The sequence below is a fragment of the Chaetodon auriga genome, chromosome 13 (genome assembly GCF_051107435.1).
Source record: "Chaetodon auriga isolate fChaAug3 chromosome 13, fChaAug3.hap1, whole genome shotgun sequence".
Classification (NCBI taxonomy): Eukaryota; Metazoa; Chordata; class Actinopteri; order Chaetodontiformes; family Chaetodontidae; genus Chaetodon; species Chaetodon auriga.
In genome coordinates, this window is record NC_135086.1 from 19515663 (window position 1) to 19541967 (window position 26305).

Consider the following 26305-nt stretch of genomic DNA (forward strand, 5'->3'; position numbering starts at 1 on the left):
GAATGGTGCAAAACAAATATCACACACAAGTACTGACATAACAGTAAAAAGGATGCTCTTTTAAGCACATGCATGCATACACGTGTGCAAATTGCAAAATGCAATTTGTATACTTCTTCAAATAGACTGGCAGCAAACTTTTAATAAATATCGTAAAATACAATTTTTAGTAAGATTTAAAAAAAAGTTAAATTCTCATAGTGCATCTTTAAGATAATTGCTGTCAAATTCTTTTCTAGTATATTTTCAGTAACTGTGTTAAAACACTATTTGCATAACAGTGCACTTAAAATGAACTCATGTAGAATGAAAGTATATTAATTTCATGCTGTTATGAAATACTCCAAAGTATATTTTTACCTGCTAATCTGTATATTTCTATACACCATTCAGTGTAGCACATACAGATACACAAAAGCATGTTTGTACATTTCACTCTTGGCAAAAGCTCTATGATTTGACTCTGAATTGGCCATATCTGATATTTATTACTCTCAAAAACAGGAACTCCATCGCAGTTCCATGTGACTGAGATGTCATTAATTATCTGCTTTGCTTCAATTTCTGATATTCTGTCCCCCTCTGTACATCACTAATGATGCCTGCAGTAGCCTGTTTTCTCTTTAAATGTATATTAAGTTTCTTCAAGACATTTCTGGATAGTAATACAAGAAATTAACATCCAACTTTAATGTTACTTTCAATGTTAAAGTTCACAAGGAGGGCACTTTGTTGCAGCGGTCTCACTGTGCCCTAATTTAACTTTCACACTTAATACAGTGACAATGGGTCACATGGTATCCAAATTGTCTGCAGGCTTTTTCAAAAAGACCCCTGGTCACTGGCACATGCAGTATCAAGGGTTTGATTCAATGAAATGATAACTACAGTTTATTTCTTGTCTGTCTAACCCGCTGCTGTTTCATCTTTGTGCCAGTAGATGGAGCCATTGACAAGCGGACTGCGCAGGGTTGTGAAACGCGTATGTTCAACAGATTAGAAATGAAAACTGTTTGACAAATCTAGAATGTATTGTGTTAAACTGGAAGTAAGCAATATTAGCGTTATTTTGATGTGTTTGTGTGTATTTGTGTTTGCATTTCTGCTTCTGATTGTCTTATTTGCTTTTATTTATATTTGCCTGACATGAGCTGTATTCTTTTGCTGTTTATATTGATGCGTGTTACTTTGTTATACTTCATTTTTTTCCTTGTTTCATCAGTTACATCTGTTGTATATACTTTTTTTTTCATTTCTTTGCATCTGTGTGTTGACTGTGCTTGAATATGTTGTGTGTTTATTTTTTTGCATTTGTGCTTGGTATGTGTTTGTATTTGTGTTTCTCTCTGTGTGTGTGTGTAGGTGTAGGTGTACAGGTGTACTTTGTGGCCCTTGTGGACCCTCGACATGATTAGGGGGTCCGGCAGGAGTCTTGGAGCAGGGAGCTGCAGCACAGAGGAGCTGATGGAGTCCTGAGCCTGGAGCTGGTTTCTATTGTCCACGGTAATTGGATTTGGTCTGGGAGGAGAGATGGCTGCCAGTGAGAGGCTGCGATCATTAGGTGTGAATGAGACGTGTGGTGCCAGGGCTGAACACACACACACACACACACACACACACACACACACACACACACAAAGATTTATTGTGTATTGTGCTCTTCAATGGACATCTATTACACACACACACACACACACACACACACACACACACACACGTGTCTACACCAACCCAGATAAATCTGAACCTGATGTTTTCATGTCAAACACCATCCTGCCCACATGTGTGTTTTCAGAACATTTTCTAAAAGCTCACCTTCACACTGAAACATCAAATCAAACAGGACAGCAGCTTAATGCTGAATCTCTTCTTGTTCATCCCCTTATGATCGTCTGATGATACACCCAAGCACACAGAAAAGAGGGACTTTTCATGAAGCAGGCTTACCGGTTAAGACACACAGGCTGCATTACTTTGCAGGAAACTCGGTTCCTTAAAACAGGTTTAAATAAGTCCGAGCTGAAAACAGTTAATCCGCTCTGCTTAGTTTTCAGGCTTAGCTTCACTTCAGGTTTAACAGTCTGTCAGTCTAAAAGCCGTCTTTGTTTTATCGTGGTGGTTTGTCCATTTGTCCCATAAGGAGCGCAGCCCGGGCCCGTAAATGCTTTGTCCCTTCACTTCCCAGTTGTGGCAACCTGGGAGTTTACAACTCTATTTAAATGCGTTTTTCATCCACCTGTGTGAAGTTACAGGTATGTCCTTGTTTTGACCAGAGAATGGCTGCTCTTAAAGGGGACCTCCACCCAGGTTACACATCAAAGTCTGTTTATAGGTTTGGAGGTTACTGCTGCATGTGAACAAAAATTGTACAAGGCCTCTTTGGCTGTGGGAAGTCTGGTAAATGTCCTCAAGTGATGTCACTCGAGTCAGCATTGGTTGGAGCTGAAGACAGCAATTTATGTACTAATGTGTAAAATCAAATAAACTGTATCTATGATTAGTAAATGGTAATGGACTGTATCTACATATTGCTTTTCTAGTCTGCCGACGGCTCATGGTGCTTTCTACTTTGAGAACTTTTATTTTTGAGATTGAGCGCTCAGTCATTCAGACTGGAATGTTCACTTGTCATCACTTTTGGAAAGTTTATCCAGGTTTGACAACAAGAGCTGAGCCTGATAAACTGAGCCTGTGATTTCCTGGGAATGGGTACCATGAAGATAAGCCCTTTGATTTGGATGCAGAAACAGCTTTTGCTCTGGCACCACACTCAGGACAAAGCTGAGTATGTATGAATAGAAACATTTCCAAATTTCATCCATTCAATAGATGCACAATGACTATTACAGCCTCACAGGGAAATGCTTTTCCTTAAAGTACATGTTCAGTTTTTCACGTCTGCCTTAAAATAATAGTCAGGTGCTCATATGAACACTGAAACAGCCTTTTCTTGCATTGTGAAATGTCATCTTTTTGTTACCGTCCCCACTGCAGCTGAACAGGGAACCACTGTCCAGAGAAACACAAAGAGGGAGTTTTATAAGAAACGTCTTTAACTTTACAAGATATCCAGCTGATTTGTGTAAGTCTGACTGCTGAAGCCTCATATCAGCTTCAGAAAAACTTTGGTACCTAATTTTGTGCAGAATCAGGCCTGTAGATTTGGTCTCTCATCACTTCATTGAAGGGATCCTTTCATGGTCAGTATGAACAGGAGGAATAATTAGAACAAGCAAAACATGTTTGAATGTTCACATGAGCATCTGACTGTAGTTTTAAGATAGACTTGGAGAAATTGTGAGTTTTTCTGTAATGCAGCAACAACAGCAGCACTCATACATATATAGCATAAGACTTAGATAAGTGTTTCAGTTATTACCCCTGCTGTGCCAAACCTCTTTTTATACCTTTCTATCTCAGGAGCACTGAGGGAGGCGATAAAATGCAGCAACAAACATGCTGCATTAGAGGAGAGCAGATCATTTGCATATTAAAAAAAGTACCTGTGTTTTTCCTGTATGTGCAGGTCCAACTTCATCTCAGCGAGGGAGAAACATTTACTGAACACACACATACGCACGCATTGTTTCCATGGGAACCAAGCAGCCACTCTGCTCTTCAATAGCGGGTGAGTGAGTCGAGGTAGATGGCCATTGTGTTGTGTGTGTTTGGGGGTCGGGGTGGTGGTTCGAGAGGGGTTGGGGGGGGGCAATATTAAACAGCGCACTAGACAGATGAAAGCAGTGCACATCCTTAAATCTAATCATAATTTAGTCATCAGTAGAAGATGGTCTGATCAAAATAAAGAAGGAAATAGGTAAGACAGGACAGAGAGAGACCTGAGTGCATGAGTCAAGGGAAGGGGATGTGAGATTGCTGTTTGATGGAAAATGATGGAGCCTCATGGACAGAGATGGTCTTATTCCTAAAGTTGATGCTTATTTGTTGCATCATCCCCTATACCCACTCACCTGCACTCCGCCTGAAAGGATTTCTGAAGCTCAGCTACGCTGCAAAGACAGTGGTCTCTAAGTCTTAACAAGCAATACCTGGACTTCTGTTCCTACCTCTTCTAAATGTACAATTCCGACTAGTGAAATTACTAAAGCTGAGTGGAAATGACAAGAAAAAGGCCAAGATGTAATCAGATTTTCTCCAATACACAGAAAAATGTTTTCTGTGCTCACTGAAAGCAGAAAATGATTTGTCCATGTAGAAATTTTGGGTTGAATAGAATGCATGGCAATTAATATATGATATTTTCATTTCTTTGCTTTTACTAAACATGTTTCCAGAATTAACACAGTCTGAAAGAAAAAAAAAAAAGAATATCAGAAGATCTCTGAAATCTACCAATTTATACCTGAGACATGTAGGACTATTATCCTGCAACAAAGCTGCAGAGAGAGTAACACAGTGGAGTCCATTAGGGCGCCTGGCCCTCCTCTCCTTCACTGCGGAGAACTTTTGAAACACAGTCAGACAAAGAGCATTCAGAGAAAGGATGAGAAGAGGAGGAGGCCCAACTGGGTTTTTCTCAAATGGGCTTTTGAAAGCTGATAATGATATTTCTTGGATCAGAGCTACTGATAATGAGTAATTTGTGGTGACACTGGAATAATCAAATGTATCCTTTTCCAAACAAAACAGGCAGAAAATGTGATTTTTTTTTCAGAGCAGGACCAGTATTAATATTTTTAATAACAAATGTTGTGTAGTCATAGATGATGACATCCTATACATTTAATTTTCCAACACCAAAGCCCTGTTCTTTATACATGGACAACAGAGTTTTCCAGATTATAATGCTGGCAATTAAACATGAATCTGGATTATTTGGTTCTCTGAAACTGGTTTAAAATTCATCTGGACCTGTTGTCAGAGTAACAAGTCCTGAAGTTTAAACCTGCATAAGTGCAGTGTATCGACAGCTGGATCATAACAAACACATTTTAGGCTGGACTCCAAACATGAAGTAATTTTCAGACGCAAACGGCTCACTTTCTTCTGCAATGAAAGATTGTTGATGTAATCATGATTTTAGAAAAGAACATGGAGGTTCTTGAGAAATTATTAGAATTTGTTGGTGCAATTATAACATTTATTTTGCTGTAATGAATACTTACATATACATGAATCAAATATTCAACAACTGTAAATTTTGTACAATAAAAAAGAAAAGAAACTCAACTTGAAGATTCTGATGGAGGCGGAGCATGTGACATATAACTTGATATCAAAATGGGAATTTGAACATTAAACTTACCAAATGATTAATTATAGAACTCACTTTGATAAAAAATGAAAGCTGCTTTCTAAGAGATTTTACTGAGGTTTCATTCTCATAGCAGGCTCGTGATTATCACTGAAAAGTCTCTTGTGTCTCTATCTGGAGAATCTCACCGTCATGCACCAGCATCAGTCATGATTTAACCACATTAACTGGAGATATCTAATGTGTAACAGTGATGAAACAGAGGAAAAATTGTGGAGCTCAGTGTAGATCAAAATGACACCCCTAACTATGCAGGAACACACTGAAAATGACAATTATGTCAACAAATCTACTGCCACAGTGCATGCTGGGAGGATTCTGAACACACCTACCTCATGTAACTGCAATCACACGATCAGCACTCAACCAGTCATGTGAATGCTGATGAACTGTCATTTTAAAATAACAGCCTTATTTTAAAATGAGAGCACACCGTTGTTCAAGATAATCTCGTCTAGGATTAACAAGTCAGTCCTTTATCTACACTCCAAGGAACCGCTTTGCTGGATGAGAATTAACAGGATCATTTCAGCCTGATAACAGTATGTTAGCCTGGATTAATTAAACCAAGAGTGATTAACCCACTAGGGGGCCTCTGTGCCAAAATAAGCTGTGCTCCTCCTCAGTACTCAGCACAACCTGGCCCCATGTTTGCTGTTTCAGTGAGTTTGTGATACACATTTAGTGAAATGCATTTGTTTGTTTGTCAAAGAATAACTTATGCACAATGTAAGCATAGTATCCAAACAAGGCCTAATGAATATCACCTCATATATCACACTCAGCCCTGGAACAGTTGGGAGGATCACTGAAACATGTTTCTCTCTGCAGGACTGACGCTGACACAGGGAGCAGGGCCAGCTTCAAGCAGCCCATTAGATGGAAACTACTGTCCGCCTCTACTTCGTCTTGCACTCTCTGGTCCCCTTCCCGTCGTGGCCAGATTCGTCTGTGTAGACTTGTGTCACGACCTTCCTTTGTGAGACTAAATAAATGCACCACCTCCTGCCGTCAACCGTGATACTGATTATGCCTTTTAGGGATTTTTTATCCAATTTCATGATAATGAAGATAATGGCCTGTGAAAAACAAAATAGCCTTAATACAGAACACATTAGTGAGAGACAGAGAATAGATGTTGTAAAAAACTCGTAAGATCTGACAAAACTTTTTTTGATCCCTGCCCAGTTCAGCCTTTGGGTCATTAGATAGCAATGGAATTAGCATATTTCAAACATGTCATGAATCTTTAATGGAAAATGCTAACAAGATACTGAAATCAAATTTTGTCAAAAGGTTTTTACAAAGCCAAACTCCAGTATGCCTCACTGTGATAATAAGAATGATGAAATTACATTTGATAGCTAAAAAACAAAACAAAAAAGTTTTTTTTAATCATTTCCTGTATTATTTCACTATTTAATTCATCCAGCTTATTTTACTGTAAGTATTCATATGCAGTATTTTTTTTTGGAAAATTGATGGCTCATAAGGACTTGTATGATGTACCATATGTTGTTTGCAAATAACATTGTATATATTCTGCTTATTCTGTATAATATACAGTATGTCACGCGGAACCTTTCTCCTGTGGCCTCTGTTGCATTCAGAGGGCTTTATCGCTGACGGACTGTCAAAATGACATAGTGATAAACACAGTAAGGTGAGTCTCGATTTATGTTTTACAGCTTGTGAATGGCACCAGTTTCACCACAAGAGAATGCCAGTACAGATCCTCTGATGGATACTGGTTATGACTTGAGTGAGCGAACAGTTTTTATCTTCTATTAAAGTGACATTGCTGAAGGATGGAGAGAAGCTAGCGTTAGCTGCTAACTCACTAGCCCCGGCTCACATCAGCTGGGGATAAAAACAGGCCTTATGCAGTCAGCTGTCAGAATAGTTCATCGATTTAACATGTGTAGCTGCATGCAGCTTGTGTGTCGTGATAAACAGGACGCATTAGCGAGCTAGCTCACGTAGCATGTTAATGTGGCTGCCCGACAGGCTGACCGTGGCTTCACCTTTGTCAGTGTTTTCTGCTGAGAAGATGCTGACTGTGTGTTTATGGATAAAGGCACAGAGGCAAACACAAACAACAACACTAAGCCTTGAACTCGGTTGTTTTTATAATTTCTGGTTGCTGCTAACTGTATTAAATTTAAATAATATATTTGTGTAACATTGCCCTAAACGATTAAAGATGAGATAAGCTATCTGGCGTTACAGCTGAGGAACAATGATACGTTCAGAGTCTTCATGGACACTTCCCCTTTCGATTTTAAAAGTTCTTCAAACAGTTTCCATTTAAATGAGATCAGATTAACATTAGAGGCTGAAAAGTTTAGGGCCAAATCGAACAGAATGCGGACACTATCTTTTTAATCCCTTTTTATCTTTAATGTACCATATATTTCTGGCTTCCCTAGAAGTAGAAATCATTATTTTAATGTGTTAGAAAATTCTGTGTACCTCTCGCAGAAAATAAAAATACATGTACATCTGTATCACGTAAATGTGCACTAAAACACAAACAGATGTCACCTTGTTAGAGAGCCCTGAATTGTTGTCCATATCTTACCTTACTGATTGAACTCAAGTACACTAAAGTAATGAAGTGAAACAAGATGGCAGTCGAGTCTGATTATCAGGCCAAATTAGATGGAAAATGTGCAGTGTACACTACACATTTAGGGAATAGTGATGGGATTGAAACATGGAATAAGTACTTCAGTACTTTACTGGCCAAAATCAGTCGTGTCACACTTTGTTTTTGAGTTCACAAAGTATTCCACTCTACGCTTTCCTGGCCAGTGTTGGCTTGACAGCCTGTGTGAGTCAACATGAGTTTCAGTGGGAAGCTCGGTGACTAATTAAGCTTGATGATGATGCTCAGCTAGGTCAGAGCTCTATCTGCAGGCAGATGATGTCATGATAGAAATTGAAAATTATTCTTTTCTTGTAATCTAGTACTAGAGTTGGTCTCAGCAAAGCTGCGATCCTTATGTTTTTGCAGCTAATAAAGCTTTAAAGCCGGGTTTGGTAACGTTAGAGAAGAGTAAGCTAACTTCTGAAAGTACCCGCCTGATAAATCCGTCCCCTACATTCATGTCTCCCTCCAAAGCCACTTCCCTAAAACACGTGAACACACACTGGCTGACTACTGCTCGAGAGAGCGTTGAGAGGAGTGCAACACATTTTTGTCATTGCTAACTGTATCCAACTACCTCATATCTCATTAATGCGTAAGAAAACACCTAACATTACCATAATGAATGTAAACAACATGCATGTCCATTGCCCCCAAAACAAGTGCTCACAATGTGTAGTTAGACAGGCTGGTGGGCTTATTACAGGCCTGCAGCAGCCTCAGGTACTGGATATTTTTCTTTTTTTTTTTTTGTTTTGTCAGAGCATTTGATTTATTGATTGTCAGAGTGCAAAAAGTTTATCAACAAATATAACAAAAATGCTTCTAAAACACATGAACTGTATTAGTGCAATTTACATCTCATTTTCACTTTTTTTTTTGTCAGTTTCTGTTTTTTTTAATTGTCTAATGAAATCAAAAATACATTTTAGACAGAAAGTGACCAAGTAGAAATTCACTGGGATTGAAATCGTGAAACAGTTCAGCAGGTCAGAACTTTCATTCTAATGTTGTTACTGTTCACCAGCACTAAATGTCTTAGTGCTATGCAGCAGTGGATGCATGGTCTTAATCGTGAAAGCGTGGTGCATGTGAGTTAATAAATGCCCAAATAAAATCCATAAAGAGCATTAAAGTCACAGTAATATGTGTGATGATATTCTCCTTTGTATTTCCAAGAAACTATCAAGGATAAATTGTAAATATTCAATTTCGTGCCTGATCCGATGAGAAATTGAATTGCAGTGATGTAATGGTTTTTAAATAATTCATATATGGAGAAAAGTAAAAGGCTGAGCTGTGGAGGAGAAGAAAATCAATGAGGGTGAGAGAGCAGAAACAAGAAAGAAAGAGGTATAGAGAGAGAGAGAGAGAGAGAGAGAGAGAGAGAGAGAGAGAGAGACAAACGAGTGGAGAAAACCAGAAGAGACAGGCAGACGGGCAGATGGATGGGAACCCCACCCAGGCCCGCTTCCTCTCTGCCTGCTCAGTTCAGTGATAAGCAGCCGAGGAGGAAGTCCAGTGTTATTTCATCAGGGCATGTAAGGGAGGATGATCGTTTCTATTTGCTGAGGAGGAATCTGTGAAGCCCTGGTGTCAGTGTGATGAAGATACTGTTGGTGGGTAGGTAGTTTGATGCTTAAAGTTGTTAAACTAGAGGCTTCATTATCCTAACTTTTCTCTTGGCAAAGCTTTTAGTTCAAGTTTGAGGAAGCGCGGTTTGATGTAGAAATGAATCACTATTCTCGCTGTCAGCTGTGTTTCTATTCTTTGTTTGGCATGCTTCCTCTTTACGATTTCCTGTTTCTCTCTCCATTCTGTTACAGTGGAGCCACAAACAGTCTCCATCTGATGACCTCACGGCCACCTCACGGGCCAAGAGCCCAAAAGAACACAGATAAAAAAAGTTGATGGTTGATTTTGACTTCATATCCTCTGGACATTTCAGGCTGAGCAGAGGGGAATTTACCATTTTTTCTTTCCCCGACGTTTGTGTATCTGGCTAAGAAATGTAGTTTGCCACCCAGATTGGCTCATTTGGGGAGTCCCTGGCCACTGCCAGTCCTGTTCAGCTCTGGCATAAAGCCGCAGTAGCTTTCCCCAGAGAGGTAGTTGTCTTCCCCTCCAGAGCTCGAGACACGCCACTGAAAAAGAAGCCTGTAACCTTGGACGAAGGCCCCGTCTTTTGGGGGAGATCAGGCCTCTAACTTGGCTTCAGACAGCCGTCTGTGAAGCCTGCAGGCTGCTTGGATCTTCCTCACTCATTCCCAGCTTGCCAACACACCTAAAAGACCAGCTGACGGCTAGTTTGGTTTGTTGGACATGTCGATGCTGCTAACTGGGTTTTTGTGCCCATTTTGGAAAACCATCTAGTTGTGAGACTTGCAGCTCAGGGGAAGGCCCAGCCATGGAAGGTCTCGAGCAGCTTGACATGGTGGGCGATATCAGCCCGGCTCTCGAGGCCACCGAGGACTTTATCCACTGCATGGATGGGATGCAAGGCCAAGGTCCGAGCCAGAGTCAGACAGGGACTCTCCAGCCGTCCAGGCAGCCCAAGCAGCTACAGGAGGTTTCCAGCGCAGCGCTGGGGAAGCTGAGCTCCAGCGGCGTGTGGAACCTGCTGGCAGGGGAGCAGCCTGAGGTGGGGCCCCTCGGTCTGGCCTGGGCCGACAACTTCAGCGTGTTGGGGCTGGGGATGGGATTGAGGCACGGCAAGAGAAACCGAGCACGCTCCACCAACGACCTAGCAGCCCACACCAAGGAGTGCACCAACAACACCGCAAACTCCTCGTCCAACTCCGCCTTCAAGAAGGGACACAGCCGATCCAGGTCAGACGTCAACTACCGGCCGTCTGCGTACACAGATAACGGACTGCCCGCTGTTGACTGCAACACTCTGAAGAACATGATCCTCAACCACCAGCAAGAGGGTGAGTTCACGTCCCCAGTGTGAGTCTCTGTGTGAGGGCATTTAGGAAGTGGTTGTTATGAACTTGTGAGACAAAATCTTTCATGTCTGTGATAGAGCTGAAAAGATTAGTCAGTGAATCAATTAGTTGAAAATGTATTGACAGCATTTTCACACAATACAAAAGTGTATGATTTGTGATGTTGGACTATATAAATAATTTGTACATGACTTGGAGAAGTGTTCAAGATGAAATGATGAATTAAAAAAATAATTAACATTTTAAAACGGTGAGGTGACATAGAAAATTAGCTGTTTTTCTATTTGTATGTTCTCTCTTATTTTTATGTATTACATGAATTTAGAAGTTTTGCTGCAGTATGTTTCGTTTTCCTTCTTTTCATTTTTTTTGTCAGTGGTTTCCATTGGACAGTTATGGGTAATATGATGAAATATACTGTGAGATGTTTGAAACCTGCATATTATTTGAGACTTTGCTTTGCAGTTTTACCGCTTTACAGAGTTAGCTGTCCTTTAAAGTCAAGTTAGGTTAAGTTCATTTATATAGAGCCAAATCACAATACCTCTGGTTGTATTTAACCATAGTGTAACTGGGACACTGTTTCTGAAAAGACATGTTGCTGCTGAGTTTTCTAAATGCACCTTTTAATGCTGCGAGCACCACAAACAAAACTCCATTAACCTCCATGTATTGAGGTGGTGGCTTAGTCTCAGCGGCAGATAAATGAAAACCCTGAGAAATTAAGCCCAAACTAGTATCTGCAAAACAATCATTAAAGCTAAGTGGGAAAACATATACTTTCTAATCTGGGCAAACTGACCCTTTAATCGCATCGGATTTGCCTAATTGGCAATTTGCTTTGACTCATTAAAAATGATGTCATGTCCTCTGTTAAGCAACTCATTAAACCTGAAGCCATTCTTAGCCAATGGGCCGGCCCCTACCTGTCAGAGAGGAGCACACCTCCTCCTCCTGTGCTCGGATCGACCGTCCATTCACTGGAAAGCTTTCTCAGCCTTTGAGAGGCTTTCAGAGGACAGAAGTCCTGGACTATTTGTTCTGCAGATTGGGGCGTACGCTGTACTTATGTTGAAGCATCCTCAGAGAAAGCAATAATGATAGAAGATGATGATAACTTGAAATGACACAGCTGTGCTATGACAGTCAGTATTCAGGCAGAGAACCCAACACACACACACGCGCGCGCACACACACACACACACACACACACACACACACACGCACTCATACCATTTGTTTGTGTGTTTTTGCCATCTGAAGGCCTAAAGAGATCCTAAGGGATCCTGAGGGATAATAGCCTGTAATCCTGTCAGCAAATGGACTCAAATGAGGCGAGAGAAGAGGCAACCCAATTACCCGCCCCCTGATACTGGCAGGATTATTTAGTATTAGCATATGTGTGAAAGGCATCAGGCTATTTAGTTTGGCTCGATGTGTATTGAAAGGAGAGAAGTAGGAAGAGAAGGACGGTAATAAGCAGAAGGCAGAGTGAGTTAGCTCGGCCTCGCTATGCCTCTTCATTCACATTGGAAAAAAGTTGCCTGTTTATGTTTCCATTAGTGAGAGCCTGGGATGTTTAGACGCTAAATGAAAATGATCGTCATTGTCGCGCACACAACATACATGTATGTGTAGGACCGAACAGGCTGTATGTGTGCAGCTTTTTGTGGTTTATAATGTTGCAGACTGAGCTTGTAAAGAACAAAACAGAACAACAACAAAAGCTGGTTAATACACCAAGTTGGTATTGGCAGGATTTGATACAGCAGACCTCCAGACCGTCACAGTTAATTAGCTAGTACAGTCCCCTGAATACTGTTTGTGCGAATACACAGTCTCTGTGTGGAAGAACAATACAAATCTCAATGACTCAATCGACAAAATATGAATCCCAAGTGATTCATTGTTTAAGTCATTTATCAAACAAAAAGGCAAATATTTCCTGGTTCTGGCTTCTAAAAGACTGTTTGAGCGTTTGATGCTTTTTCCTGTTTTATTGCAGATTGAGGTTGTGTTGTGGACTTTAGTTCACCTCCGTTGTTTCTTCTCAGCTGCAGGTGGACTGTGTGTGATGGTGCAGTAGGATTTTCTAGAGAAAGCACACAGAACGGAGCAGAACTCCTAAAACAGTTCTGGTTTCAGAGAGTCTTGTTCTAGAGGAAACCTTCAGAATCCCATCCCTCCGCTCAGGCATGCCTCCAAAGCCACTCCCCCAAAACACATGAAGGCACACTTCCCAAGTGCTGCTGTACGACGAGTCCGTGAGCGCTGAAAAATAAAGAAATAAACAAACGACTGTTATTTGCCACAGTCATACAAACAGAAGCAAAATAGCCCTCACGAACGCACCTTCAGTGTGATTCGTCAAACCCAGCCTGGCAGTTACTGCTCCCTGCTGCCTGTGCTCTGTGCTTTGGGTTTCATCTTTGCATCTTCATCGTGGTCTGCAATGCCAAGAGCTGCTTCTGTGTCTTTGTGCCAACGGTGTGCACATACGTTCGTGCTTCTGATGGATCTGAGCCCACTGCAACACGTCATTCATGACACACATCCTTTTTCCCCCAAATCTTACTCGCCTTGGGGATTTTCCATTGTATTTGGTCATAGATGACACACACACACACACACACACACACACACACACACACACGCAGACAGTCACTTAAATGCAGCTGTTAGACATTGACCAATGTGTAACTTCTCACTCCTGGAAAACATAACTCTAAATCTGTTTGTCTACACTTTATATGCTTAATGGTCCAGTGTTGAGGACTTAGTGGCATCTAGCAGTGAGGTTGCAGATTGCAACCAGCTTAATAAACCCTGCTTCTTGTCTGTGGCTGCAGGGTCCTGCTCCTGCTTTTTCATTTGCAGTCTGTATGTACTCTGGTATCCAGGAAACTGTGGGAGTCTGTCAGATTGTAAAAGGGCACGTAATATTATGACTGGCCACCTAATCAGCGGCGAGGTTGCTTGTTTAAGGCTGAAGCGGAGGCTTGCGTCTCGATTGGCTTGAGGGCAGCAGTTCTGGATAGTTAATTTGCGGCGCTGAGAGAAAAGTGTTAATTCTGGTTGAAGGCTTGTGTGTGTGTATTAGACTATTTCTGGAGTGCGATGTCAAACCCTACCAGGTGGAGATGAAGGCTAATTGAACAGAGCAGTTTTCCTCGTCACAATGCCTAATTCTCATCTCGACCCTCCCAAGCGTGAAGACTGCCAATCAGCCGGACTTGATTCCAGCTAAACTTATTTGCATTATTCATTTGTTCCTTTGCCAGAAGGTTTGTTAACATGCAAAGTCCGAGACCTGGAGTGACACCATGTCTGCTGCTGTTTTGATAAGATTGATGAAGCACTTGACTCTCACCGATTACTGAACAGGAGCTGTGAAGGATTTAGCTTTGCCTTTCCCCTCCTTGGGTGATTTAGCATGTTAAAGGAACAAAATGCAATATCTGCCAATTAGACTGCTCCTGCTGGGGGTTTACAATTAAATCAGTTTGTGGGTTTGGTATAGGGGAGGGGAGCAGGGGATTGTTGTTATTTTTAAGTAAACCTGCCTCCACATTAAAAGATGTCTAGATATTAAGGTTTAAACTGCGCTAAATTAAGCTTAGATGCCCAGTATGACCATAGTTTTAATAGCATTTCAGCAACAATTTCAATATGAAGCAGATCTTTATTACATGTTGAGTTGATAGTACAACATCTCATAGAATAGGTCACAGTCTTTCTGCCCCTCTTAAGACCTGAAGACTCATCTGTTTGTGACCAATGTTTGGTTTCATTGGGTGATGTGAAATGCTGGGTGCTTAAACCACTGACCTGTGGCCACGGGTCCAAAACGTTCATCCGCTGGTTGCTGGCATGTAAAGTTTGTTTTTCGAAATGATTCGGATACCTGACAAGCTGAGTCATTGCTGCACCTTGAGTTTGACCTTTGTATGCACTTCTTGAAGCAAAGGTCTGCAGATACAGGGACTTCAAAAAGCCTTGTGTTGCTAAAACTGAATTCTAAAGCTTATTTATGGGTTTTAATCAGAATTCTAATGCTATTTTATAGAGTGCTGACATTGTCATGTCTTTTTGAAAAGTGCTGGCTGACTGAAGATTATACATCTATTATACACACATTGTTACATATGATGCACATGGTGGTGGATGTGCATAAGGAAGTTGCAGGGCAGTTAACTACAGAAATACATGTTTAATTGGCTGCATATTGATGTGTATTTGACTTTTCCTAATTCAAGTTTATTATATTGTGCACTTTAGTCATTTATAGTCATACATTTGCTGTTCCTTATTTTAATGTAAAATTGATCTTGACTGTGAAATCTTTAAACACCAGCATAGTTATCCCAAAATGTGTTTATGTATTAGCCCCCAAAACCCAGAACCCATCAGGCTCTAAGCGTTATCATTAGTTAACCTTCACCAGCGTATTAACACTCTGTTCAGTCGGATAGATTAGCCTCTGGCTGGCATCTGACCAATACATACTGTATTTCTGTGTCTTTTTCAGACAGGATGAATGCAGCACAGCTCATGATAAAGGCTGGCCCAGTTTTGTGTCCTAGCAGAGGTCACGTCTGTTGTCTACCTGAGTCTGAACCCCTCCTAATCAAGGAGAAAACACACCATAATCACAAGAGCAGACCGAGAGAGGAAAGACATAAATGAGGGTAAAGCAAGCCAGCTGAGCAGCAGACAGTGAGAGGATGGAGACAAAGAGAGTGTTCCACTGGCCTTAAGATTAGGAAAGTGGGGCAGTTTGCCTAGTGGCCTCCTTAACAATACTGCTTCTTCCTGCCGTGGTGACAAGAAATGTTCTCAGAGGAGCACCTCTGAACGCCAGCGCAGGGTTATCTCCTGCCAAAATACCAGCACTCCCCAAAACCTCCGATAAGCTTCAAGCTATGTTGTGTAGGAAACTGGCCCATCTAATTAGAGGTGTAAGGATTCAGACATAGAGGGAGAGGAGGCTGCAAACCAGGAGGACAAACGATGCAGTTCACTGCCATGGTTGATGTCCAGAAATGTAACTTGCATGTAACTTGACCCAAGTATGCACTAAAAACTGTCCATAGAAATGCCTCAAACCACCTCTACAGCTCAGTACTCTTTAACATTGATCTGTATGTTTCAAACACTCACAGTTTCTCCTTAACTTAAATGCACTACATGTGTTCAGTGCTGTTGCGTCCTCGTAGCCTTGCAGCTCTGTCAGAAGTAGCGTGTTCACTGCATTTCACTGTCTAAGTGATTATTTATAACATATGCATTAATGGCTTAGAAATGGGTCATGGAGCAGAAGTGGTTTGAGAGGCTTGTCTGGACATTGTGTTGGAGGCTGGTATGGCTTTAGGTGGGGCTAAAAAATTACGGAGCTGCTGGAGTTCTCCCACGACCGGCCATGTCAGCACAACAGATCTGTGAAATTCCAGTTCACCGCAGAACCATCAGCCTCCTGACAAACAGAGAACATTTACCAACAGCTCCTGATATCAATCTGAGGAGACGCACTCACAGTCCATCAATCTCTCGCCATGCCGTCACATTTGATTTCTTAAGTGGTTTATTTAACCAGTTCCATTTCCACATGGATAGAAAAGTAGCAATTATCCCAAATGTGAAATTTGTGTTTGATCCTCCCTATTAGATTTCAAGTTAATGTCAGAAGATACATTATATGGCTCAGAAGGACAGCACTAAGAATATAAGAAATATGTTGGTGGAAAACACCATGAACAGTTACTGAAACTGCAAAACATCCCAGACTTTTCTCAGCTGTCTGTGTGAATGTTTGACGCTTTCACTGGGTTTTGAGAGGAGTACTAAAGCTTATCTATCTAGTATCTGACCTGCTATTTGTGCCCATAGATCATGTGACCTGTACCAGTGGTATAGGTGTTTCTGAATAAACCTGCTTGTTGTCTCAGACGTGGTTACCCTGAACACTCACTCTTTTGTCCCTTTTGTCCTCCCTCTCTGTATCTCTGTCCAGCTGATAAAAGCAGCAGTAGCAGCGTGGTGAAGCAGGGTCAGATGGAGCAGCGCGAGGGTCCCCGGGGCCGCTGGACGCCCTGCCACGTCGAGCTGACTCCCTGTGAGCTTCGGCTGTACACTCTGGACAGCAGCGCCAACCGCCAGCTGGGCACCGCCTACTCTCTGTCACACTGCCAGAGCGTCATCTCACCAGCTCCATGCAGCCAGCCTGGCCAGATCGCCCAACCCGCCGATCAACGCACGCTCCAGGCTTTGTTCTTCAACAGCACGCGTCTCCAGCTGAGGGCGTCGAGCCAATGGGAGGTCATGGAGTGGAGGCGGCTGATGTGGGAGAAGGTGCAGGCGGCCAGACCTGTGAGGCAGGAGACCCGCCAGCCTAACAATGGAGTGGAAAACCAACAGGTCGCCAAGTTTCCCGCGCCCATGTCGCCCTCCTCGTCGCCCTCTCCATCGGGGCTCGACACACGCCCTGATGGTGAGAGCGACACCTCCACCTCGGCAGAGGCGTCGCTCTCTCTCCAGCTGAATTCTGGTGTCCTGAGCAGACCCACCACCCTTCCTCTGTTCACCCATTACTGCCAGGACGTCCTCAAAGCTGGACTGCTCCACCAGCTGATGGATCAGAACAACTGGCTGACCTTTACCTTCGTCCTGACCAGATCTGCCCTCCGGGCCTTCCCCACTGAGGGCCGTGGGTCTGTGTCCCAGCCTGTCCTCCAGTACTCCCTGGCCTCCTGCTTGGCTGTGCAGCATGACCAGGAGCCAGAGAACGGAGAGCCATGGACAGATAGAGGGGACTGCTTCCAGGCAGTATTCCCCAAAGAGGTGCTTAGGCTTCGGGCAGATGACCAGCTCAAGGCCCAGGAATGGGTGGAGGCTCTGCGGGAGGCGGTTGCAGCACAGAGACCTGCTCAAGAAGAAGGAGTGGAATCAGGAGAAGGTGCTCCAAGCCTCCAGGGAGTGCTGCTGAGATCAAAACCATCCCGGGAGAGGAGACAGCGAGAGGCCCAGAGAGCCAAGCGGCAGTCAGTCACCACCAGTTTCCTCAGTATTCTCACCTGTCTGGCTGTGGAGAAGGGGCTCACGGCCCAGAGCTTCAGGTGTGCAGGTAAATGACCTACACACACACACACACACACACACACACACACACACACACACGCACAAACTGTACTTTTTTCTATGTTTTCCTGTTTTCTTTTCGCCAGATTAGATTGTGTGTACATTGGTCATGTTTCCAACACAAATTTACACACATTTACTCATAAAAGATAGAAGATTTCAGCATGGCATCCACAATCTTAAGAACCCTCACCTAACTGGCTTCCAAATGTAGTAAAGGTATAGAGATACCCCGCTGGTCTCCTTTCACTCGTCTCCTGATACACGGTCCTCTTGCGTTGCACCTTGAAATGCAATAAGATTCGACCATGTTTTAACAGGAAAAGAAGAAACAGGAAAAGTGGGAGTATAATGTGTGGTCAGCAGTACAGGTCACAACAAAGTGCCTCCTTTCACTGCTTTGCAGTGTGGAATCAAGTCAGGTTAATGTTTTTTTTTCTACACAGACATAATGGAGGCATTACATGCCTCAGCTTTCCTTACTAACAATGTCTGATAGACAGTTAACGTCTCACATTATTTCCTCTCAATCTCTAATAGACACTGTCCACTAAAATTGAGCAATGAAGGGCCGAATTATTGGACCAATTATAAGAAAGTCAAAATAGATAAAAGTATTCTGAAGCTGTGTACCAAATCCACTCTGCTGTTGATACTGTACTATAAAGCATACACGATATACTAATCCTCACACTATACTTTTGGCAGGTAAGTAATGTCCTTTGCTACATTCATTTTGTGTATATCTTTACTATTTGTACTGTAAAGAATGAGACACAACATGCGCTAAAGGACATGTCCAACTTCCCACTTGGTCATCTCACCACTGCCCACAATTAGTTTTTAAACTGAAGTTAAATGTAAATGAAAGGTTAAATTACTTCACGTTGTTGTGTTGCTGCTTTTACTTAATTATGGATTCAGATTCTTCTGCCACCATTGGCTTTAATAATAGCTTCCTCTGCTTCACATTAGAAAGACTATCTGACCCCCAACTCCCTGTGCTTAAAGACATTTAAATCAGAGTAGTAATTTGTGTCTAATGTGATTTTGCCACCAAAAAGTTCAATTACTTGTGATGTCACTAAATCCTGCTGGTACGGACGCGTGTTAAACTCAGATTTAAAGAAAGTTCTGCAAACAAACATGGAAAAGAAGCCTTCTCTTGGCATGGAGCAAGACCAAAAACATGTTTTTGACTGATGCAGAGACTTTGAGTTTATTTGATATGAAGCCAAAACTGGTTTCAGTGGTTTCATCACAGTATTTTCATTCTGTTGAGCAGATGTATGAAGGATGCTGTCTCTTTGAATACGTCCACAATTTCCTGTCAGTCAGTGGTTTGGGGTGTTTTTCAGTATTTAGTCTGTACCCTTTTTCATAACCTGAACCATTACAGCCTCTCTCCCTCCTTTATTGTTTCCCCTGTTCGTCTCCATGCCAGACCCTTGGACAGACCCATAAATGGCAGGCGGTGCTTTTGCTCTCCCTGGGTGTGAAACGTGGGCTTCCTCTCTCTCTCGTAGGAGGGCTTTGAATAATCACCGCTCACCTCCCTTTTTATTTGTAACAACTGGCTTATTAATGCAGGGCTGTTTGAAAGGCCAGCTGAAACAGGAACAAGGACAGAGGCCGTCTGGGGGCAACTGATGATAATTGGTAGGCTTAAAGCACCGGAGGAGAGGAAAAATGGATGAATGAATGAATGAATGAGAGCGAATGAAAGCGGCCTGGGGATGGTACAGTGGTTAGGCTTGATCGCAGTTGTTTGATTGAAGGGTTTCTGGGTAGAGCTGGATGGGAGGGACAGCTGGATACGTCCATTTTCTATACAGAGCACACCTCTGCTCGCTCAGTGCATTTATTTCCCTTCTTTTCCTCCCTTTCTTTCTTTTTCCTTTCACCACTTCATTCAGACTTACAGCCTCTCCCTCTTTTTGTCTCCTTTCCTCCCTCCATCCCCCTTCATTTATCTGAATGTATCCGTTCTTAGTCTCCTGCAGTGTTGCTCAGCAGGTCCTGAAGTAAAGTCTTTAACACAATTTAAATTCAAGCCTCAAAATTGCTTTTACGTCCTCAAGTTATTGTCTGAGTCCTGAAATAATCATCTTAAATTTAACTGCAGACAACACCTATCTCAAACGTGAAGAACTGCTGCTGTTCTGTGCTTGATATTATCGGAAATTGAATATCTTTGGATTTTAGGCTCTGTTTTCTCTGTTTTTTTTTTTTGCCATTTCATAGATTGAAAGTTTGATGGAAAATAATCAACATACTCACTGGATAGTAATTGTTTGCAGCCCTGTTTATTAGTCCGTGTCACTCATCTATGCTGACAGCCACTTTGTCATGCTACATATTTATTGCACAGTGATGATTACAGTGAATGAAGCTCTGCATTGGTGAGCTGTTTAAAGGTTTGCATCTTAGGAGGAATCTTGAAATTTGCACATTATTTGTGTTCGTAGTAAATTGATTTGGACTTGGTGCTTTGGCTGCAGTAGTCTATTATTCATGAATATTTACAGACAAATGGTAAGCACTCATATTGGCCCTCAAAACCCCATAAGCCTAATTCATTGAATTCATCTTCTGTTGTTAACCGGAATGCATGTGGGATTATTCATACTATACCAAGCCTCTAATCTAAACAAGATCTCTTGATGTTCAGCATGCTACTTTAGTTTCCGCTGTTTTCTCTTTGAACTTGTTTCAAGTCTGCCCTTTGCATATGCATGCTACGTCCATCCATACATATAGAGTGATTGGTTATTTAACATCAAAATGTGAAATGTATTCAACTAATTACACATAGGAACTGCTACGTTTTTGGTTCCTTTTGAAGGAAACGGTTAGTGTTCGTTTGAAGACCGTGACTCCCCATCACCCCTCATCACACACACACACACGCACACACACACACGTACTGTGCAGAGTGTATCCTCGGGTTTGGTGACCCCTGTTGTTGCACAGGACCACATTCTCAGGCCCCCAACAGACCATGTGAATCTGTTGGACAGGGGGGCTTCGGGTGAAGTAGGAATCAGTAGATATAAGGGAATCAAGGAAGTAGGTGGGCTCACATCAAAAGATCGACAGCCTCTCTCTCTCTCTCTCTCTCTCTCTCTCTCTCTCTCTCTCTCTCTCTCTCTCACACACACTGTCTTACTCATAGTACCCTCCATTTGTGCACATTTTCATTCGAGTGTTTGGTCAGTGTGAATGAGACACATCAAAGCTCGGGCTTCTCTCGTCTTTTCAGTTTTAATTCACACACATGTACATGACACGCACATACACACACTCACACTCACACACACACACCAGCGTCCTCTCGGAGGTGTGTTGGTTTTAAACCAGCGGCGGGCAGATGAAAGCGGGAGCCCCTTTTTTGCCCTGATGTCATCTCTCTCTCTCTCTCTCTCTCTCTCTCTCTCTCTCTCTCTCTCTCTCTCTCTCTCTCTCTCTGTCTCTGTGCTGCTCTCTCTCTCCAGCGCACACTCTCCCTGGGCAGGTCAAAGTGACCCTCTCTCACTACAGAGAGCCGCAGTACAATCGGTAGACCTTTGAGCTACGTTTGAATTCCCATTCATCTTTCCCTCTGTCCCCCTTTCTCTTCGTCCCAGAAAGACCCATAAAAGATCAGAGACGAGTAGAGAAAGCAGTTGTTACTGTGTGCTGATAATGGAGGAAGTAGTTTGCAGCAGAAAGTATTCAGAGTTACTCCTTAAATTAAGAAGGTGGCATTCATGAGAGTTATGGTAGTTGGTGAAAATGGAAAAAGGTTACGGTGGTCAACGCTGAAAATGTAGAAAATAGAGTGTAAGTGTTGCTTGTAGGCGGTTAAATGTGGCTGATGTAGTGATTTTACTTACTACTAATAATGATAATGATATTAATAATAATGGTAATGGTGATGTAGATGTTGCCTCGTTCAGGCAAAGAGAGTATTGCATAATACTGCCGTTTGAGCAGGTGCGCCATCTGAAGGCAATGAGTGTTACAGCGTTTTGGAGCTGTTGATTCTAAAACAACACATGCTAGTTGTTATAAATTAAGTTTGGATTTATTTCCTTTTCTGACATCAGTGACAGGTTAAACATCATTTTTTGTCATGCACTGGAAATGATTTTATGGACAGTGTGGTCAGGACCTCCTTTTTCCTTCTGACAGTAATCAGGAGGACAGAAAACACACCGCTACAGCAGCTAACCAACTTTCCTGTTGGGGTCACGAATCCTTTTCAGAGGTGTTCATCTCTGTCAATACTGAACCTGAGAAAGCTTGTAAATACTTTTATATACTTTATATACATACATGTTACATATTTATACATACTTACTGATACTTTATTTACTTTCTCACTTTTGCATTTGATCTTATTTGTACATACAGAAATCCTTAAGCAAGATTAGTGCACTTTGTGTTGTTTTGTAAAAATTCAGAGGGGAAAAAGGAGCACAGTGCAAAAGTTTGCTTCCCAAGAGATGTGAGCTCTCAGATGACCTTTACCAAAGTCTTTACCTTTACCTCACCACAAAATTCAGTCAGAAGTCTGCAAAGAAACAAACACGTCCTGTGGACTAATCAAGTTAAAATAGAACTTTCTTGCTGCAATGAGCCAGAGTGTTTGGACATAAAGGCTGCAGAGTTTCATGAAAAGAACACCTCTCCAACTGTCAAGCACAGGGGTGCATCGATCATACTTTGGCCTTATGTTGCAGCCAGAAGCACGAGGAACATTTCACTGGTAGAGCTACAAATGGATTCACATAAATACCAGCAAATTCTGCAAGCAAGCATCACACGGCTGTCGAAAAGCTGAAAAGATGATGGCTTCTACAACAGGATAATGATCCTAAACACACCTCAAAATCCACAGTGGGCTACCTCAAGAGGCGCAAGCTGAAGGTTTTGCAGTGGCCCTCACAGTCCTCCGGCCTAAACATCATCTGTGGATTGACCTCAAAAGAGCCGAGCATGAAAGACCACTGAAGAATCTCACAGAACTAGGAGCTTTTTTCAGGAAGAATGGGCCAAAATCCCCCAAACAAGAACTGCAAGACTCTTGGCTGGTTACAAAAAACCTTTATAAGCTGTGATGTTTGCCAAAGGAGGTGTTCTGTGTGTAAGTTCTGACCATGCAGAGCGCCAAACCTTTGTTTCAGGCCCTTTTCCTTTTTTTGAAACTATAAAAGATGATAATACAAAAGTTATCTTGCTTAGAATATTGAAGAAATGTCTCATCTTTAACTTCGTGCCTTTTGGAAATCCGGTCATCTTTTCCTGCCTTAGCTTTTCACAGGAACAGAAATATTGACCTGATGTGACTCTCTCCATTTACTCTCTGTTTACCTACAGCAGAGGCTACTTTATTTGGGACACCTGTTCAATCTTATGCCAGTCCAGTTCAACAGCCCTGCTCTAACGTCTATCTTTATGAGGCTCAAACTATGACCTCATTAATCAACATATAATTTGATACATTTATAATGTAATTAACACCTGTGTGACCATATTCAAGAACACTGGTCATAAAAGGTATTATAAAAGTTGACTTTATGGCTGACCAGGTGTATTGGATTGCAACAGACTGTACAGGTGTACCAAGTGTCTACTCGCTTAGAAACTTCTAAATACTTATATATGTTCTGTTAATTGCTCATTAGACTGTATATAACATAAAATGTTAGGTATCTGTAGAAACAAAACAGATGTGTGCTGCACTGGTTTTTTATCTCTCCTTGCTGGTTCAGTCAACTTAAATGTTCCCTCTGCTAATTGGTGAGAATTCCTGCCGGGTGCTCTCTGAGGTTGTTTTGCTGCTTCTTGAGGTTTTGGTCAGGATCAGGTCACCATCAGATTTATGTGCCTGCTGTTTTTTTATCCTTTGTCTTCTTCCGCAGTTCCACACGCATTATCTGTTACTGCTTGTTTTACTGCGCAGAGCACATTATAGACTGCTGCTGCTGCTGTGGTAGAAGTACGCTTGCCTGCCTGTGTGTGTGTGTGTGTGTACGCATGTGGGTGTGTTCTCTCCTCCTCATGATATAGAATTTGAGGTTAAGGTTGAAGGTTGTTATTTAGTTAGCGAGTGTTTTAATGCCACATACGTACATACGTGTATGTGTCTTTGTTCCTCTGGTCCTAACAGCAGCAGGCCAGAATCGAGGCCACAGTTGGCCGGAGAGCCGGCCTGGTGGTCAGCTCTTTCCTCGAAGTGACACAGTGTTTCTCTGACTGTTGACCATCCCCTCTGCCTGCTGGCTCCCGACCAGTGGACTGTGGTTTTTTGAAAGAGCATCCACCCCAACAACAGCATGAGCTCACTGCTGTAATTAGCCTGAATCTGAGTTGCACATATGTATTCGATCATGGTTTCTTCTCAAAGATAAGACTTTGTTGTTGTCTTTTTTTTTTTTTTCTCCATCTTTCATTCAAAGAAAAAACAAATTTCCATTGTTTAAACTTTGGAAAGTGGTGAAAGTGAATGCTGATAATTTATAGGTTGCTGCTATGTTCAGCACACAGCTCCTCAATAAAATGCTGAAGGGATACAGTGAAAATGGCAGAAATTATTGCAATCAGACTGTGATCGGAACAGCCAGACCACATCTGGAGGTCACTCACACTGTCATCAGACGCCGTTCTGAAGAAATATATTTGAGACCACCTAACTCCAGCTGCCAATGAAAAAGCTCCAGACAACCCAGTCCTTGCAAAACGGAATGAGCCCATACAGCAGCGTCGCCTCACAAGATTCTTAAGGGGCCAATCTGACATGCAGGATGAGGGTCATGTGTCTGATGGGCGGCTGAGGTGCCAGACTGGCAACCAGACATCGGCGAAACTGAAAATGGAGTCAGCAGTCTTTATGTTTTGAGTGATTAAGATCCCATGCACTTGAACATCAGCTCAATAATGAAAAAGCTGGATTACAGCAGCCGAACAGAAGTCGCACAAAGCAGTTTGCGTTTGATCTGATGCTTTCCAGAATCTGAATCTCAAGTGTTATCGGTTAACGTGTCCACCTTCAATTCCTGGTGTACAAAATATCAGTAGTATTTAAATGGCTTCATTTTTCAGAGGTCTGTGTGTGGCTGGCTGGTGTTTTTTCTTTCTGTTGGTCAGATAAAACAGGAATCCAGCTCTCGGGGCTGATTAGACCTTCGTGTCTTTCAGACGACAGATTGTTGTCTATGATAGAAAAGTAGCCGGACTAACTTCTCCTCATTGTCTGCCTCCATCTGTCCTTGTTTGATCTCACTCTTCTCTTTCATGCAATTCCTTCTCTCCTCTCATCTCTCGATAGCCTTTTACTCATTCTGTCTTGTTTTCCATTTCCCCTTTTTCAGTCCATGTTGTTTCTTGTGTTGAAGCACCGCTGACAAACAGGCTGACACACGTCTCTCTTCCTCTGTCGTTCTCGGTTTCTTTTTTTTCCTGTAGCCTTCCATGCCGCTGTTTTCCAAAACCCAGATAACAATCTTTAGTTTCTTTTCTTCTCTAGCTCTCTTCATTTGCTGAAGAGCAAATGTTTTCCTCCAGGCCCCATGTCCTCTGAGATTGCGTGGATAAGGGACACCTGTCGCAGTGCTGTGGTGTTTGTGTGTGATCACAGACCAGGTCCGGGTGTTTGGGTGAAGGGTGGACTTTAAAGAGTCGAGAAGACAAAGCAGACAGTGGGGCAGCTATCAGCCTGAATGGAGCTGAGGATCTGTTGGTCTTTTAGGACTACAAAAAGCTTTCTTACTGAAGTCCTCTGTGTTGTGACTACTGGAAGAACTCAGACTCTGCTGTCTGAGGGATTACTCCACATGAATTTGGCAGGTAGATTTTGGCAAACCCGGATATTAATATTAGAACATTAACTAAACAGGAAGACTAAAAGGAATTTCAACAGTAGATAAAATATTTGGACAAACTGAAGGATGCACATGGTTTTAGGAGCTTAAGGGTGGGAGTGGACACAATAAAATTAGTTGGGCCTCCTCCCCAAAAACAAAAGTTATGTCATTGCTATTTCCTGTATCTCCAGCAAATAACACGTCACGGTGAGGCTGTGCATTATTTATGCATCAACTCCTCAAGAACACCACATTTTTGGTGGATGGAGACCTGAGATATAAAGATAGGTCATCGAACCAGAACTTGAACCACAAAAATGCAGCATGCAAAGACTTTAAGACTTAAATGTAGTTTAGTCACCCAAACTGAAGTTGGTGACTAAGTAACAAACGTGCGTGTAGCTGTTCCTGAAGGCCACACTCAAAGGTGGGCTGAAACGCAGTCCTAGTG

At 42.3% G+C, this 26305-nt stretch overlaps 1 protein-coding gene across 1 annotated transcript in view; it reads left to right on the forward strand.

The window, feature by feature from the left end:
- Positions 1 to 6874: 6874 nt before the first annotated feature.
- The window catches only part of plekhm3 (pleckstrin homology domain containing, family M, member 3), a 39640-nt gene continuing 20209 nt past the window's right edge, over positions 6875 to 26305 (forward strand). The window contains exons 1-3 of the mRNA XM_076747503.1: positions 6875 to 6938; positions 9752 to 10855; positions 16884 to 17993. Coding sequence (XP_076603618.1) covers positions 10333 to 10855; positions 16884 to 17993 — 1633 coding nt within the window. The 5' untranslated portion in view covers positions 6875 to 6938; positions 9752 to 10332. The remainder of the gene's footprint in view (positions 6939 to 9751; positions 10856 to 16883; positions 17994 to 26305) is intronic.